General features: G+C 56.0%; 1 protein-coding gene across 1 annotated transcript; it reads right to left on the bottom strand.

Moving 5' to 3' along the window:
* Window positions 1-4305: 4305 nt before the first annotated feature.
* On the bottom strand, window positions 4306-10949 carry LOC127486124 (USP6 N-terminal-like protein). Its single transcript, XM_089313634.1, has 8 exons — window positions 10944-10949; window positions 10055-10128; window positions 7822-7891; window positions 7576-7661; window positions 6513-6555; window positions 6032-6112; window positions 5512-5619; window positions 4306-4419 (listed from the first exon to the last, which is right to left on the bottom strand). Exons 1-8 carry the CDS (start codon window positions 10947-10949, stop codon window positions 4306-4308), a joined length of 582 nt encoding a protein of 193 aa, XP_089169760.1.
* Window positions 10950-16651: the final 5702 nt, after the last annotated feature.

Below are 16651 nucleotides of genomic sequence, written 5' to 3'. Positions count from 1 at the left end.
CTTCAGCAGGCGCTCTAGACATGGGGGTGGGCATCAGGCTAGGAGGAGCCCTAGGGATGGCGCAGCCACCATGGCTGCTCCAACCCTTGTTTCTGCTGCAACCCCTGACCCTGGCCCTGTCCCCCACTTGCTGGCCCTGAGGCTCAGCCTCAGCTTGGACCACCCTCAGCAGGACAGGGCCTGCCTGGTCTGCACAGCAGGCTCCTTCCTGTGTCTGCTGGGCCTGGGGAAGCTCAGCCCTGCTCAGAGTCACAGGCCACCAGGTCAAGAGAGCCAGGCACTGGGGAAGGAGCACATGCAGGAACTCCTGGATGTGGTCCCGGGGCATCTTCAACATGGGCTCTGGTCATGGGGGTGGGTGTTAGGCTGGGAGGCGCCATTTTTGGGGGTTGGGGATGAAACGGGATTCGCAATGCCCCCTAAGCTGGCCAAGAACTCAGAAAATTTGTCCCTCCCCTAGGTTCTGCTCACCCGGGCCAAGCATGGGACCCCCCCAACTCCTCCATCCCCAGCACCCAGGCCTCTGTGGGCCCTGAGGACTTACTTCGGTGGACCTTGAGGACGGTGTACACCATGCCGGTGAGTACGTGCGCGCCCTCAAGGATGTAAATGTCGAACATCCGAAGTGCCAGGGGGAACGGCACCTGGGGGACAGAGGCATTGGAGGACCCCGCGCATCAGGGCCTCAGCAGGGCCCACAGTGGGTGGGAGTGCAGTGTCATAGGGCATCCTAGCTGTTTCCTAGAAGCCCAGAGAGAAAGAGCACCAAGGCCTATCCAGGACCCTGGGGCCACGCGGACTGCTCTGCACACTTTGGAAGCCACCCTGGAGATGCCAGACAGCCCAGGGACCTGAGGAGGGGTCAGCCCTTGGGCTGTGCTGAAACCAGCCTGTGGCACCCAGGGTCTATGGATCTCCTGCCTCTCACTGTAGGGCTCTGGCCTTTGCCAGGCTCTCAGGATGGGTCCTGGTGGGACCTGTCCCCTCCTTGCTGTCCCTGAGGCTCAGCCTCAGCTTGGACCACCCTCAGCAGAGCAGGGCCTTCCTGGTCTGCACAGCAGACTCCCTCCTGTGTCTGTTGGGGCTAGGGGAGCTCAGAGTCACAGGCCACCAGTACAAGAGAGCCAGGCACTGGGGCTGGAGCTTCCCTGGGAAGGGGTCCCCGGTGCACTTACCCCATCCAGGAAGCACTGGATGTACCAGTGTGCGGTGTAGTCCTCCAGGCACACACCCTCCTTCTCCTAAGAAGAGGCAGAGGGGGCTCAGGGCCCCTGCAGGGCCCAGGCCTGACTCCCTCTAATCTGTGCCCTGTGGCAGAACCCCTGGGTGCAGGAACCCCGCAGCAGGTGCATCCCCTCTCCCAGCCATGCAGATTCCTGAAGGGACACAGGTCCCTCAGTCCACTCTACCCTGGGGACAGCATCTCCCTTAAATCTACACAAACTCTGGGGGAACAAGTGCTGGAAAACACACCAACACCCAAGCTGCCGCGGCCCCCAGTAACCAAGAAAAGTCTTGGTGAGGATGTAGCCTCCCCTGGCCCAGGAAGCAATCAGGACCCCTCTCTGTCCTCCCCTCCCTGAGCACAGAGGCCCCGAGGGGAGAAAGGGGATGTTTACTTACCAGGTGTTTCTCCAGGGAGGGGAGCACGCGACGCATGATAGCTCCCAGTTGGTGCTGGAATTGCTCCAGTTTTGGGGAGTCTGGTGTGTAGAAATCTGAGTAATAGCAACCCCCCCAGTCCTCACTTCAGAGTGTCTTCCTGGGAAGGCCGGAAAGCCAAAGGCTTGGGGCAGGTTCTTTCTGAACATGGAGGGTCAGGGAAAGCTCTAACAGGCAGGGGAGCCTCAGGGGAAGGGGGTACAGCTGACAGCCCAGGGCAGGCTGCCTAAGGTGACCTCTGGGCTGACTGCACTCACACTGGATGCCTCAGGGCCATCTGGACACTCAGGGTGAGGAGGGGTCACCCTAGAATGGATGCTTCTTCTGCAAGTGTGTGGCTCACTGGGTGGGAGTCTGAGTAGAGACGTGAAGCAGTAAGGCCAGTAGAGACCTAAGGGTCATTTGTCAAAGACAAGGCACAGGACCTTTGTGTGATGGGAAGTGAGGGGTATGGCTTGGTATTGGGCCCTCTGCCAGCCCTGGCTTCTAAGAAAGCATTCTGAGGGAGACCGCCCTATGCACGCAGCAGCCAGTGAGGGACAATGTCCCAGTCACTTGTCTGCATGCCCATCCCTGCACTTGCAGGACCACGTCCACCACACCCATCACCCACCATGCATCGCGTGCTGGCTGTCCCCCATGAGCTGGACTAGGGCCCAGAAAGCATCCTCTTCACTCAGCCACATCAGCAGCAGGGCTGCCACGTGGCTTAGGCCCTGGCTGTAGCCCAATTCCTGGAAGAACACAACACACATCAGAGGGACCTCCCTGGCTGGGATGATCTCAAGTGGCAAGGGTGACCTCTCCTGGGAGAGCTGAGCATTACTACCAGGCCCCACTGCTGCCCCTTGGGTGTCAGGATCTCAGGGACTGGAGCACACGCCAGCTCTCAAAGTTCCTGGAGAGAATCCTGCAGGGTCTGAGCGCAGGCTGTGCAGGGTTAAGAAGAGGTATGAGCCCCACCCCAGATGTCAGGAAGGGGAAGACTGTTGTGGGAGTGCAGACTGCACACCCGTGATGGCCTCTGGAGCTCTCTGCTGTACAGGTGCCCTGCTGGGCCCCACTGCAGACGTGAGGAAGAAGCACCATAGTAAGGCCTGCCTGGGCCAGAACAGAGCCCAGCCCAGGAGAAGGCTTCCGTTCTGCCCCAGAACTTGAGGTTGGGGCCAAGGAGGCCATGAGCTTGAACTCTACCCCTCAGTCTCTGCCTTGTGGATTAGAGGCCCCCTCAACCCAGGCTAGGATTTCTGTGACCAGGGGCACCCTGCATGGACAGCTCTGGATATGACCTTGGAATGTTATCACAGAATACTCACGGGGTTGTACATCGAGTATGCGAGGAGCACCTCAAATAAGGAGCGTTGTCTGGAAGAGAGAGGACAGAGGCTGTGCGTCCTGTGCTGCCGAGGCTCTCAGTGTGGCTCTGCCTAACAGAGCCTGACAGCCACACGCAGCGCCCGTGACACTCTGCTCATGAGCAGTGACGTCATCAGGGCACCTGCGTGTGGTCCACCATGTGGGTGAGCACTGCCTGCAGGGACACGCACACCTCTCGGGGTGCAGTCATGTGCAGTTTCGTTTCCCCAGGTGGGTGTTCATTGCACAGGTGAGCGTCCCACTGTGGGAGGTGCAGTCCCGTGGGTCTAAGCCATGGAGAGTCAGCCTCCCATGCACGTTCAGCCTGGTAGGGAGCAGCTCCTGTGGCCTATGTGTTCCCCATGAGCCTCAGTGGCCAAACTCCCCACCTCCCCCAGCCCGTGGCCACCACTGCCCTGTTGTGTGTCCCAGGGTTTGGCCTCTTGCAGATGTCCTGTGAGTGGATCACAGCACGTGTAGCCTTTGAGGGATGCGTCCTCTCTTAGCAGGATGCACCTGAGATGCATCCAGGTGAGCCCAGGGCCGAGTCTCGTCCTGCCTCTCACTGAATCCCGTTCTCGGATTCAGCTGTGACACGGGTTCCTTATCCGTGTCCCCACTGAGCATCGTGCAGGCTACTGCCGCGTCCAGTGACTGCAAACACAACCCTGAATCTTGCATGAGGGTTTTATGCACTCAGCTGTTCTGGTGGTTGTGTAAATGTGCGTGTGTGCTGGGGGTTCGTGTGGAAGGTGTGTGTCTCTCATTGTGAGAAATTGCCCTGGGTGATGCTGGGGGTCTGGGCCACTGTGCTCTGTTCCTGCAACGAACCAGAGTGGCGCTCGCCTCACGTTCTCCCCGGTACCCGGCGTTCAGTGGTCTTAGTTCCCCCATTCTCACAGCTGTGCGCTGGTGCCCCATTGTGGTTTAGGTGCTAAGCGTGTTTTCACGCGTTGAGTAGGAGAGTTGTGTGTGCAGTCATGAAGGGGCCCTCCTGAGCCTTGGCCCATGTCAGGGCAGGGAACCCTCATTTGCTTTCTTATTATGTATAACTTCATTTTTTGTATTTTGTAAATACTGTCTCCCCTTGTGTTCCTTTTCATTTCATTCCCACCAAAGTGTCTTTGGGAAAGCAAACTGTTCAGTATAAATAGAAGGCCATGGATCCATTTTTTTTCTGTCCTAGAGCAATTATGCTTTAGGCTTGAGCCCATGTCTCTCCTAGGACCCCATGTGTCCCAGGACCCTTGCACCTCCCTCGCCCAGGGCCCCTCCAGCCCAGAGGCCTCACTTAGCTCCGTATCGCTCTCGAAACATGATGTGACTTCTGAACGTGCGTGCTACCTCTTCATCGATCTGTTGGACTTGATCTGAGCACAACCTGGCCCGTTCCTTCATCTCCTGCAGGGCAGGGCCGAGGGGGAGGGGCCGGCCTCAGGACGAGCCAACCCCCACTGCCACACAAGCACCCCAAAGCCACATCAGCTCTTCTGGTTGGCAGGGAGAGTTCCCCTTGAGGGAAGCTCATTTCCCTGATCCAGGGAGGGTCATGGGTTCCCCACTCGCCTTAGTGTCCACGCCACCCCCAGTGCCCAGCAGAGGGGCCACTGCGGACCCGCTACAGTCAGCCTGAGGCCAGGGGCTCTGCCAATGTCCTTCTGTGCTACCTCTGCCTTCCCAGAGCAGGAGAGACTGAATCAGGCCTCTGAACCTCCTCACTGGGCTCTCAGGCCCCACAGGACAGGAGTCAGCCTCACCCTGACCAGCCTTCAGGGCTGCCCCCTGCAGGAGAGCCCCAGCTCCATCAAGAGAGTGGACACCCTTCTTGGACTTGGAGCTGGCCCCAGGGACAGCCCCCACTTGAAGACTTGGGGGAGGGCGGGGCTGGCGGCTCAGTTGCTCCTTGCTCCCTGATGTCAGCCAGGGAGGTGACAGTCAACCCAGGGCCAGCCCTCTGATGGATCAGCCCTCATTCCCAGAAGCAGTTGAGAGCTGACTCTGACCGATGGAACCAGCAGGCCAGGTGGGGGCTGGGTGAGCTGAGGCCAGGCCAGGCATGAGAAGGCCCAGGTGAGGGCAGGGCCCGGCGAGCATAAGAAACGCACAAGCAGGGTCAGGTGTGGGGAGGGCCGTTAGGGACAGAGCCAGCTGAGGGCCCTAGCACACAGGATTTCCACCTCATTCCAGGCATTCTCTATCCATTCAGGACCCAGCACAATGGCACTGGGCAGTCCTGGGCCTAGAGGCAAGGCAGGACCACAGGGATGAAGGCTGTGGCCCTGACCGGATCCTTGTGTCCAGGCCCATTTGTGTGTGGGGAGACATGGAGGAGGCCTCTGGGGAGACCTGGATGAGGCAGAGGGGAGGGCCGGGTGGGGGCCCCAACCAAATGACCACTCCTCCTTGGCATTACTTGTCCACCACACGGGAGCCTTGCGCTCCTGAGCAGGCCCAAGCGGGTCGGCCTGCCTCAGATTGCACACAGAGCCATACCTCAAATTTGCCAGGGTTCTGGGCCTTCAGGGTATCCACGGAGAGCATCATGGCCCACACCTTGCCGCGCACCTGGGCGGGGATGCCTTTCTCAATTCTCCGGTGGAACTACAGGAGAGAGGAGGCTCTGGTGAGACCCGCCCCAGGCCCTCTGTTGGGGGGGAGCGTAGGGTGAGGCAGCAGGAAGGGGAGCCCTGGGCTCTGTGCTGTGTCCCCAGATCTGCCTGGACCTGGGCCTCCTGACCCAACAGTGAGAGGAGGGCCGAGGGCTCAGTGCAGGCTCTGTGGTGCACTCACTGCCCCCACAGGGCACCAGGAACTGTGCCTGCCCTGCATCTGGGAGTGGCCCCAGGGGAGACTGGATCTTCTACTGCGACAGTGTCCTGGGTGCACGGGCATGGGGCTGAGATGACCTGTGTCCTTTCAGGGCAGGACAGTTGTGTCTGAGAGGCACAGCGATGGGCACTGTCCATCCCAACTCCACCCCCAGTGGTCCCCAGGGGCCCTCAGGTCCAGGCACCTTCTCACTGCTGCGGTACTTGGTGAAATTTCGCAGCATCTTGTTCCATTTTTGCAGTCGGCGGCCCTCTTGATGTTTACGCTGGGAATGGAGACAGGATGGCGTGAGCTCAGCAGTGTCCTCTGAGGGAGGCCACGGGTGCAGCTCAGGAGCCTGTGGACAACTCAGCTGGGAGGAGCCAGCAAAGGGGCAGACCACAGCACCCAGACCTTCCAACTAGGGGAGCCTCAGGGTCTTGAGTATAAATAAAAGGACAAGCATCCTCAAGCTAGTCCCATCTCATCCAGGAAAGTGGGTCACAGTGGCCCACAGGCAGGGACCCAGAGCTGCAGGCCTGCACTGGGGTATGTGGGCCTCAACAGATCCCCTGGGGACTGCTGTCCCTGGAGGACCATATGGCACTCCTCTAACCACTGCCTATACCCACAGGCCTGCTAGTTCTGCCTCCTAGATGAAGAGTCCATGGCCAAGGTCAGCTTACCCATTGCACTGCCAGGCATCCATGCCTGGGCGGCTTCTGCTTACTGAAAAGCAAGAGAGACAACACCATGAGAATGGGCACTGAACCAAGCATGGTCCACTTCCCCAGCAAGGCTGGGAGAAGACCTGTGTCCTCACCCTGCTGAGGCACAGCCCAGAGCACAGAGAAGGGCAGGGAGGGGGCAGCCATGCTGCAGGCAGACACCCAGCAGGGGCTGGGGCTCGAGGCACCTGGGACCACCACACCCCCAAGGTTATCCCCCACCCAGCCTCCCCACTATGCACTGGCTGCCTGAGGTGTCTGCTCCCCACCTCACCCTCCTCTGTTAGCCCAGACCGTGGCCATCTCTCTACCCTTGGCTCCTGCTTTTTCTCCAGGTTCTGGGCACAACATGGAGCCAGAACCCCCTATCCCGTGCTAAGGTGGGCTGCTGAGTCATGCCAAAGACGGCCCGAGATGGCTCATCCCTCTAGATCACCGGAGCCTACCCTCCAGACATGGGGCTGCTCTCCCTGACATCTGTTGGAACAGCCTCCAATCTGACTCCTGCCCACAGGCCCCACTCCTCCCAGCACAGACCCCGGGCCGGGCCCTCAGCTGCACCTTCCCTGTGGTCTGTACTGTGGGAGCCTGCAGGCAGGCTGAGAGCTGCAGAGGCCACACTGCTGGCCATCTCTCAGACTAGGTCTTAATAAGCCTTTAGCCTAGCCCTGAGGCTCAGGCCCCTGTTGGACAACTGCCTACCTGCTAGGCTGGTGCCCCAACCCTGTGGACACAGCTATGGGGTGACGATGGCCAGGCTATGTCCCTCAAGCCACCACCTCTACTTAGCATGAACAGAGGCCTCAGAGTAAGAGTGCCAGTGTCTACCCTACAGCCAGCCCTTTCCCATCCTGCATTCTTGAGTCACAGGGTCACTCGGCTCTGCCCGTATACTGACCTGTGCCTGCACTGTGACAACAGCTTGGATCAAGGAGGGGGCCTGGGGATAGGTGTGCTACCTAATGGCGGGGTTTCTGACCCTGGTCCCTCCCCTGGGTGGATCGGGGTGCAGAGGACTCACCACAGGAAGCCAAGTTTGTCTGGGACGAGGGCTCCACTCTCGTCGTCCTCTTCTCCCAGGTGAAACTGGGGCCCTTTACGGGGACCCTGCAGGGGAGAGGGGACCCAGGTGAGAATCCCGGGTCTCAGTCACTGGGGGAAGCTGAGCCACCCTCCCGCTGTGTCCCCAAGGAGGTGGGGTCTGGCTCTCATAAGCACAGTACTTGAGGCAGGGTCCTACCTCCTCCCCCAGCACCCTGGCCCGTACCTGCTCATATTTCAAGATGATCCCTGCTCGCTCCTGGGCCCTGCCGGACCTCAGGGCGTCCATATCCAATCTGTAAGACACACACGCACTTGTGATCCAGTACAGGGGAGCCCACGGGAACTGCTGCCCCGAGGTCTGTCCCCGTGGTCAGAGTGGGGACAGCCACACAGCCAGGTGGGCGGGCACCTGGTGGTCGGGTCCCAGGAGGATGACTTGTTCAGAGCACAGGGACTAGGGATGGTTGGGGAAGGACAGCCCCCACCTTGCCTCCCCTGCCCTGGGAAAGGATGCTCCTCCCCCAGCCTGGCATCCACGTGTCCTCCAGGGAGCCCAAGTCTCCCTGGCCCGCTCCCAGCCCCCGAATCTCTAGGGCTCTCAGAGGTGGACTCACTGCCCCACCTGACACCAGCTGATCCAACACCTAGTCTTGAACCCGTGTCCAGACACAGACTCACACCAAGGCCCATTTGACACTGATGCCCAGCAGAGTGGGAGGAATGAGACGACTATATACACACTCTGCACACAGGGGCCGCTGAGAGCTCAGCCACAACACTCATGGAACCTGGCGTGGGAGACCAGTGCCACCCACCTGGCATGACCTTCCCTGCGTCACAGGTCACGCAGAGAGCAAGTCTCACTCACCTCCTTCGAGTATCCATTAGATTCTATGAAATGTGCTTCCTGCCTACGCTACCAACATCTGGTCAGTTGGGCAGTAGATGCACGACTGGCCACTGGTTGCTGACAACCAAGAGTGCACAATTCTCAGTGACTGTGATGTCACAGAATCCTGCCAGCCAATCCCAAGTGGCTCTGCTGTGGCAGGGGTCAGGGTTCTCAGCCCTGGCTTAATTAAAGGTCACCAGAAGTGGGGCCTGTGTTCTCCCCAGGGCCCAGGTGAAGAGGGCAGGGCTCTGGCAGAACTGCCCCAGAACCAGGGGTGCCAGGGCCCTCTGCCACCTGCCGTGACGGTCCCAAGTCCCAGGCAACCTGCACCTCCTGCCCCTCATTTCTTCCTCTGCCATTTTATTACAGCCCAACTGTGAAGTCCTCTTTATTTGAACACAAGGTGGAACAGGGTGCCCCATCATGGCCAGTCCTTCTTCCTGAGGTTCCCACACTCGGGGCTGCCCCTGAATGACCTGAACGGAGACTCCCAGGGTTGCAGCCTGCTGTCCTACCACAGGCCTGACCCCAGCACTCCCAACCCCTGCTGACCCCTCCTGCTCTGTTCCAGCCCCTCTTCCCAGGAGTTTTAGGAGGTGGACACAGGGGGTCCTCCTGGGATGGAGGGCAGGGGAGCCGCCCGCTGAGCACCACCTGCATAGGACCTCAAGCTGGCATGGCCCAGACTGTCCAGAGCGGGAACCAGGGCCCTGTCCTGACACTGACCAGGGCTTCAGGCACAGAGTGCTGAGAACTCCTGGGCACCAGCTCCTGAGCCGCATGCTGGTAACACCGGGCTGCTGCTGACCATAAGGACAGGGACAGCACATGTCGGGCAGGAGCAGCCACAGGCCCGCAGCTCCCCAGGGTGCTGATCACCAGGTTGCTCCCTGCAGGGAAAGCGACTCAGCCCTCCCCCAGCACCTCCTTGGTCCTGGGCCCCACACTGCCCCTAGGCTGCCACCTTGGGGCCACAGTCGGTTCTTTTCCCTCAAGGGCCTGTTGTTCTGCCTCTCTGCCCACTTCCCTTGCCCTGGCATGGGGACCACAGTGTCCAGGGCCCTGGTCACCAATACACCTGCTGGCCTCCTCTGCGGGTGGGAACGAGTACACAGCTGTGTCATGTGCAGAGATGCTGTCCAGCAAGACTTGGGTTTTAACTGATTCTGTTATTCCCCTCCCCACTCAGCTTCTCCTCTTTTAAATATCATTGTACATTCTTTTGGAGATTCACAAAGTGCTGTAAAATAACACAATGAATGATGAGTGGGGATCACCCAGCTTCAGCAGTCAAATATTCTTAATTGTATGGAAGATGCCTATGGGTTTCCTTTCTCTGCCTGAGTTCATTCTCCAGATTCCCTAGGGTTAGTGGTCTCCAGATTGCATTTTTCTCCACTCGGGGTGATGTTTTGCTCTCGAGTCAGACTCAGGAGCCGAGGCTGGGGATGGATCCCGGGTGGTACAGTATGGGATGAAGGTGTCCCAGTGGTATCTTCCCCACTATGCCTGCCCTGGGGTTGCTATCAGGGACAGGTCTTGTCCTCCTCCAGCCCCATCTCACTTGGGCTCCTGCTGGGTAATGCCGTCTGCCATGAGGCCCTCACCAGAAGCTGGTGCCCGTGCCACACTCTCGGGCTGGTCAAGCCACAAGCTAAAGTGAACTTTCATTTTCTAAGCAACGCAGCTTCAGGTATTTTGCTATTGCCACACAGAGTGGGCCAGGACTTCCCTCCAACTTCAGCAAAGTGCCCTCCAATGTGCTTGAAGGGTTTCTGAGAAAGCCTCTTCCCAGAGTATCAGGTGCTCCTCATTCCAGATTTCAGCTGAGGTCTCCTGAAAGCCCACTCTGGCTTCCTGTGCCACCTAAACACCCAGGCACTGAGTTCTCTTTTAGGGGTAGCTGGGAGTAAAGGCAGAGGCCAGCTCAGCAGCACTGCTCAGGGCATCTGGGAGTCCGGCAGGACTTTGAGTCCCTCCAGTCAACCTCAAGAGAGGGCACGGGACTCATTTGTGTCCTGAGAGACAGGAGATTGGCAGGTGCAGGGAAACACTGAGTCTGCGAATTAGCCGCCACTTCTTACAGGGCGCTCTGGAGCCGCTCCTGCGTTTCAAGTGAGCCATGGGCCCGCGTGCACGGCTGAGAGCTGTGGCTACATGGCCGCAGAGATCACCTCTGACAGTGGTGCTTAGGGAGCGCAAGGTGAGCCTGCGTGCTAGGGCCCTTCCCACCCACAGCACCCACCCACAGCACGTGACCTCAGTACACAGACCAGACCCCTCCAGCTCGCTGCTCCAGCCCTTCCTTGAGAATTGCTCTGAGTCCCAGGGCCAAGGGCTCTGCTCCTGTGGTGTTCACACACAGGCACAGCCACATCACCCATGGGACCCAGCGTGGGAGACCAGTGTCACCCACCTGGGCAGGACCTTCCCCAAGAGCAAATCCCACTCACCTCCATCGTGAATCCATTGGATTCTGCCAAATGTGCCTCCTGCCTATGCTACCAACACCTGGTCAGTTGGGCAGTAGACGCACTATTGGTCACTTGTCACCTCACAGCCCAGAGTGTGCATCCTCAGTGACTGTGATGTCACAGAAGCCTGCCAGCCAACCCCAAGTGGCTCTGCTGTGGCAGGGGGTCAGGGTCCTCAGTCCTGGCTTTATCAAAAGTCACCACAAGTGGGGCCTGTGTTTTCCCCAGGGCCCAAGCGAAGAGGGCAGGGCTCTGGCAAGGGTGCCATGGAACCAGTGGTGCAATCCAGAGCACCTGCCCCTTTGTGTCAGGCTCCCTCTGGGTTCCTGTGGAGCTGTTTGGTGGGACAACTCAAGGGTTGAACTCTGCAGTCCTGATTTTTTTCATTTTTTCCTGAAGTGGCCAGGGCCCCATAGTAAAGGAGAAGTTCCAGTAGGGAAATCATCTAGAAACTTGGAATGCACAGAGGGAAGATAATACAAATCTCTCAGTGCCAAGTATGTGATGCCATGTATGTGATATAAATTTATAAGGTATTATTGCACATTTCAGAAATATATCACCACACTGTATATTCTAAATGTCTCATACTGTTCTCGGCTTTCTGATTTCTCAAATACGTCTTCTGTGCTGTCAAATATATTTTAAAAGTAAGTATCTTTTTAATGGCCCAAAGTGGGTCACCTCGACAGAACAGGAGAAAAACCACAATTTCTCCTGGTGCTAAGTGCTTTGTACATGCAGAGGTGGCCAGAGAGAGGGAAAAAGGAGACTGCTCTTTTCCAGGTTGTGATGTAGGAGGGGTGAGGTTGACAAGGTGCATGGGCCCAGATGCTACCTGCAAATCTGGCTCCATGGTACCTTCAGGAGGGAAGAGAAAGGGGTGTGGTCTCTGCTGTCGTGGTGGGAGGGGACAGAGGGAAGGGCACCGCGTGTAGCATGGACCCTGTCTGGGCTATCCTATTTACTCCTCCTCGGGTCCCTGGGGGTGGCATTTTATCTCTGATCTGCCGACCAAGAATCAGGCCCAGGGCCAGGTAATGCACTGAGGGTCATTGCTTGGGCCTGGAGCCCAGGTGTCTGGGGCTCCACACCCAGCACTGCCAGCAGGGGATGCGAGGTTGGCCCTGTGTGTTTGCCCAGGGTGTGCCTGTGGGAGAGGCTGTTCTGAGTGTCCCTTTGGAGACAGTGGCCCTGTGACCTGAGCTCCTGCCCTAGCCAGCTGTTTGTCATCAGCTCCTACCCTGGCAGCAGCTCAGCCTGCAGGCTTTCCTAAGCATTTGCTTGAGGGGAGAGATGCCAGGGCCCATGCTGTGTCTTTCTTTCGCCAGCTCCCTTCTCTGCCCTTGTACACACAGCTGTCTATCAGAAGGGTGTTGAGTCAAGGCCAAGACCAAGGCTGTATTGCCCTGTTCACCTGTCAATCAGGGGGCCCCTCCCCAGGAAGTACCGCCTCTTATCCAGGACATCGGGGTGGTACCATGTAAACACTTCCATTTTTTCGAAAGCTCATAAAAAGTGAGGAAGGACGGAAGCGCTCTCTCCTCATAGACTCAGGACAAGCAGAGCAGGGTATGATGATTCCCTTCCCTTAGCCCATTCTCCATTAATAAAGCCCTAATGGGCCTGTGTATTTTTCTCACTTTGTAACTAAAGTTTACCACACTGCAGGCTGTGTTTGGGCCTGTATTTAGAATTCTTCTCTAAGTTAAAGGCAAGAGTCTGGAAAATTAATTTAGGCCCAGACCCAGCCCATAACATTCCCAGTCCCAGACTGACCCACTCAGGAGTCGGGTCAGGTCCGTGGATCCCACCATTTTGGGAGACGCCCATGCTTTCACTGGAAGGGTCTCTGCCAGGACATCTTCCCTGCAAGCCTGGGGCCCTGGTCCCATGCTCCCCTCACTGTCCGCAGGAGCTGTTGGGAAGCTGCTTTCTCAACCCCTCTGGCCAGGGCTGCCCTCTAGCTCTTGTCTCCAACTCCCAGGCCAGGCCCACAACCTGGAGGTCAGGTTGGTTCTGGCCTGCTGACTGTTAGCAGTGTGGTTTGTTCAGAACCAGTACTGCCCAGGCTGCAGGCGGGAGCCATGGCAGTACTTAGAAAGCCATGGAGTTGTCAGCAGCAACCCTGTTGTGGCTGGAGGCCTCCCTGTGGTTTACGGACTCTGTCTATGGGCGAACCTGGAAGAGAAGGTGGCCCCAGTGATGAATGAGATTTTGTTTTAAAAAAGTTTTATTTATTTGCAAGGCAGAGTCACAGAGTATGAGAGAGAGAGAGAGAGAGAGAGAGAGAATATCTTCTTTCTGCTGATTCACTCCCCAAATTGTCGAAACAGCCAAGACTGGGACAGACAGAAGCCAGGAACTAGGAATTCCACTCGGGTTTCTCACATGAGTGGCGGGGACACAAGCACTTGGACCATCTTCCACTGCCTTCCCAAGCACATTAGTAGGGAGCTGGATCAGAAGCATATCAGGTGGGACTGAGACCAGACTCCAATATGGAGTACCAGGGTTGCAAGCAGTGGCATAACCTGCTGTGCCATGATGCTGGTCTCACAAGGGAGATTCAGTTCCTTTTTTTTTCTGCCAATATTTTATTATATCAATGGCACTACATTTAAATGGCCATGAAGGCCAATTCAATGTAGTTCCCTTGGAATAAAATTCAAGGATTTGAAATGCAAGGGTTCATGGGAGAATGTAATTAAAAGCTGTCTATTTGGGTGCAAAGCTTTTTGAAATCCATGCATAGTTTGTTAATCATACGTACATTTTCCATGAACTGTTTGAAGACCTGTCATCCACAGCAGCGAGCTGGGTGAGGAAGGGCAAGGCTCCTCCCACAAGTGGAGGCCTCCTAGAGGGAATGAGCTGTGGGTCATGGGTCAGCCTCTGTGTCCTGGGGCTGTCATGGAAGGACCTCTTGGGGAGTCAGCAGGGGAGGCTCAGGAGGCTGCTGGGGCAGAGGGCAGGGCTGCAGCGTGAGGGAGAAGCTGACATGGGCAGCAGTGTGCTCAGATGGAGGGGCAGCTTCCTGCTTCTCAGTTCCCACCCCTGATGTCCATCCTCCAGGGGATGACTTCAGTGGAGGGTACAATTCCTGTCCTATGAAACAGCTCCATCCCCTTGTGGTCCTGTCAAATAAAAGAGAACCCAAATAGGAATCTGGGCTGGGCTAACCCAAACACTCTCAATGATGAGATTCTTAATCGTTGCCAACAGCAGGAGGCATGTTGGTGCTGACCCCTCCCCACACGTCTTCCTGTTGCATCACCCACTGCCACCTGTACTGCTGGTTTGGTGCCAGTGCCCGGCCATCATCCTCTGCCTCACTCAGGGTGAGCTCGGTTGCTACAGCAACAATACCCTGGGATCTCAGCGGTGTAAACAAGCACATCCATTTCTCTCTCAGCTTGCAGGCTCTCCCTCACTCAGGCAGGGAGCAGCCTCCCCCTCTCTGCTTCCCTGAGAAACAGGGCTCCTGTCCTGGCCTTTCTGCTTCAGAGGCCCCAGTGGTCAGGAGGGCCTTCCTGGAAAATCATCTGTGTCCCACCCTGTGGGCTGTGACCAGTCAGGGGTATCAGGGCAGCCTGCATCCACATCTGGTTCCAGGTGGGTTCCAGTTGCTGGAAAAACATCCCTGGAGATTTCCTCTGTCTCTGTCCAGAGTCTGAGACCAGCAGGGTGAGGGGTGGCAGCCATTTTGGTGGGAAGATCAGCACACCAGTGGCGTATGTGGTGGTCTCTGTTCCCGTTTCTCCTTTTGGGGTACTTGCCAAGATTCTATCAAGTATGTGGGCTCAACCAGATGCCCTGGGGACTCTTACCTCTACGAGGCATGTATGGCATCATCCTGGACCCACTGACCAGCACTGGATTCCAGAGGCAAATGGGTCACTCTGGGTCACTAGCATGGTGCTTGTTTGTGTGACCTTGGGACACCAAAATGGTGCAAACATGTTGATTTGGGGTGATTCTTAGATATAAAATATATTCAGAATTTTGGATACTGACAGCTCGCTCGCTGCTGACTCTGGTGTTTGCCCTGTGTGTGGGTAGATCGGTGTGTCATCACACACTCCCCAACTGCAGTGCTGTCTCTGGTCCACAGCACCAAAAGGTAGCAAAGGTGGTGACCAGGTTCCTTTATCCTGTGCTTCCCCCAACCCCCTTATCTCTGGTTACCAGGTGGTCTCCCCAGCCCCTCTGCAGACTCTGTGCCAAGTATATGGTGGTCCCTGGCTGCACCTGTATTCTCAGAGGACTTTCAAGACTATTGCTCTACAGTGCAATGAGCTCCAACAGAGGCCGTTTCTTGCTGTTGATTCCGTGGTGATGTAGTGCTCTCATGTGCTGGTCTTTTTCTTTTTCTGTTTTAAAAGATTTTATGAATTTTTTTGAGAGGCAGAGTTAGAGAGAGAAGGATAGACAGAGAGAAAGGTCTTCCATCTGCTGGTTCACTCCTCATATGGCCACAATGGCCAGAGTTGAGTAGGTCTGAAGCCAGGAGCCAGGAGATGATTTCTCTGGGTCTCCCATGAGGGTGCAGGGGCCCAAGCACTGGGGTCATCTTCTATTGCTTTCTCAGGCCATAGCAGAGAGCTGGATTGGAAGAGAAGCAGTGGGAACATGAAATGGTGCCTATATGGGATGATAGCACGGCTGGTGGAGGCTTAACCTGCTATGCCACAGTGCTGGCCCCATGGACTGGTCTTAAGTCATGCAGAATGGAGGACAGAAATTCCTTGTGAGGATGGGCTCTTTTACCTCTACCCTACCTCCCTGCTGGAGATGGCGTATGGAAGGCAGGTGTGTTATCAGTAATGATAGAGGTACCATTTGAGGAATGCAGCAATTATAGCCTAGAGTTCAATAGAGGACATGGTAGGGACATGTGCTGTTCTGCTTCGATGCTATAAAAACACCAAATACTAAATTTAACACCAACAGAAAATGAGCTATCTCCCACGTTTTCCTGTGCACTATGATTAAGAATTGCATTGTGTGGACATCATCAATGAAACAAAATAATGACCTCTAAGAATGCCACTGGAAGCCAGAGTTCATGGATGGTGTGTATGATAGATGATGTAATGGTCACACATGAGTAATGATGTCACTAATATCAAATAACTTGAGAGGCAAAATATCTATGTTATTTCACTAAATCAGTTTCCAAGGTCAATAGCCATGGCTCCTGAATGATAACAGTGCTGCTACCTTTTTCTTATTGGAGGGGATGTAAAAATGGTATACTGGACAACAAAGGACATGAAGAGATGGTATGCTCATTGGACAGAAAGCAATTACATCAATATCCATATATACAAATACACCCAGCAATCACCAGAATCCTGAGAGTGAACATCTCCATGTCTCCCAAAATTTTCCTTGTGCCCTTTGGCAAACTTTCTTTGTGCTCCGTCCCACTACTCACTCTCTCGGGGCAGCCACTAGTCTACTTTCTATCATTATACATTAATTTGAATTTCTAGAATTTTCTACTAATAGAATCATTCAGTATGTCCAAATATTTAAATAGATACAAGCTTTTTAAAAAAGATATATTTTATTTATTTGAAAGAGTTACAGAGAGAGGTAGAGACAGAGACAGAGACAGAGAGAGAGAGAAAGAGATATCTTCCTTCTGTTGGTTGACTCCCCAGATGGCCACAACGGCCAGA

This window comes from Oryctolagus cuniculus, chromosome 15, assembly GCF_051225735.1.
Source record: "Oryctolagus cuniculus isolate XC-2025 breed Fujian yellow rabbit chromosome 15, ASM5122573v1, whole genome shotgun sequence".
NCBI classification, from domain to species: domain Eukaryota; kingdom Metazoa; phylum Chordata; class Mammalia; order Lagomorpha; family Leporidae; genus Oryctolagus; species Oryctolagus cuniculus.
The sequence above is the reverse complement of the archived record's forward strand: the minus strand, read 5'-3'. Positions and strand labels throughout refer to the sequence as shown.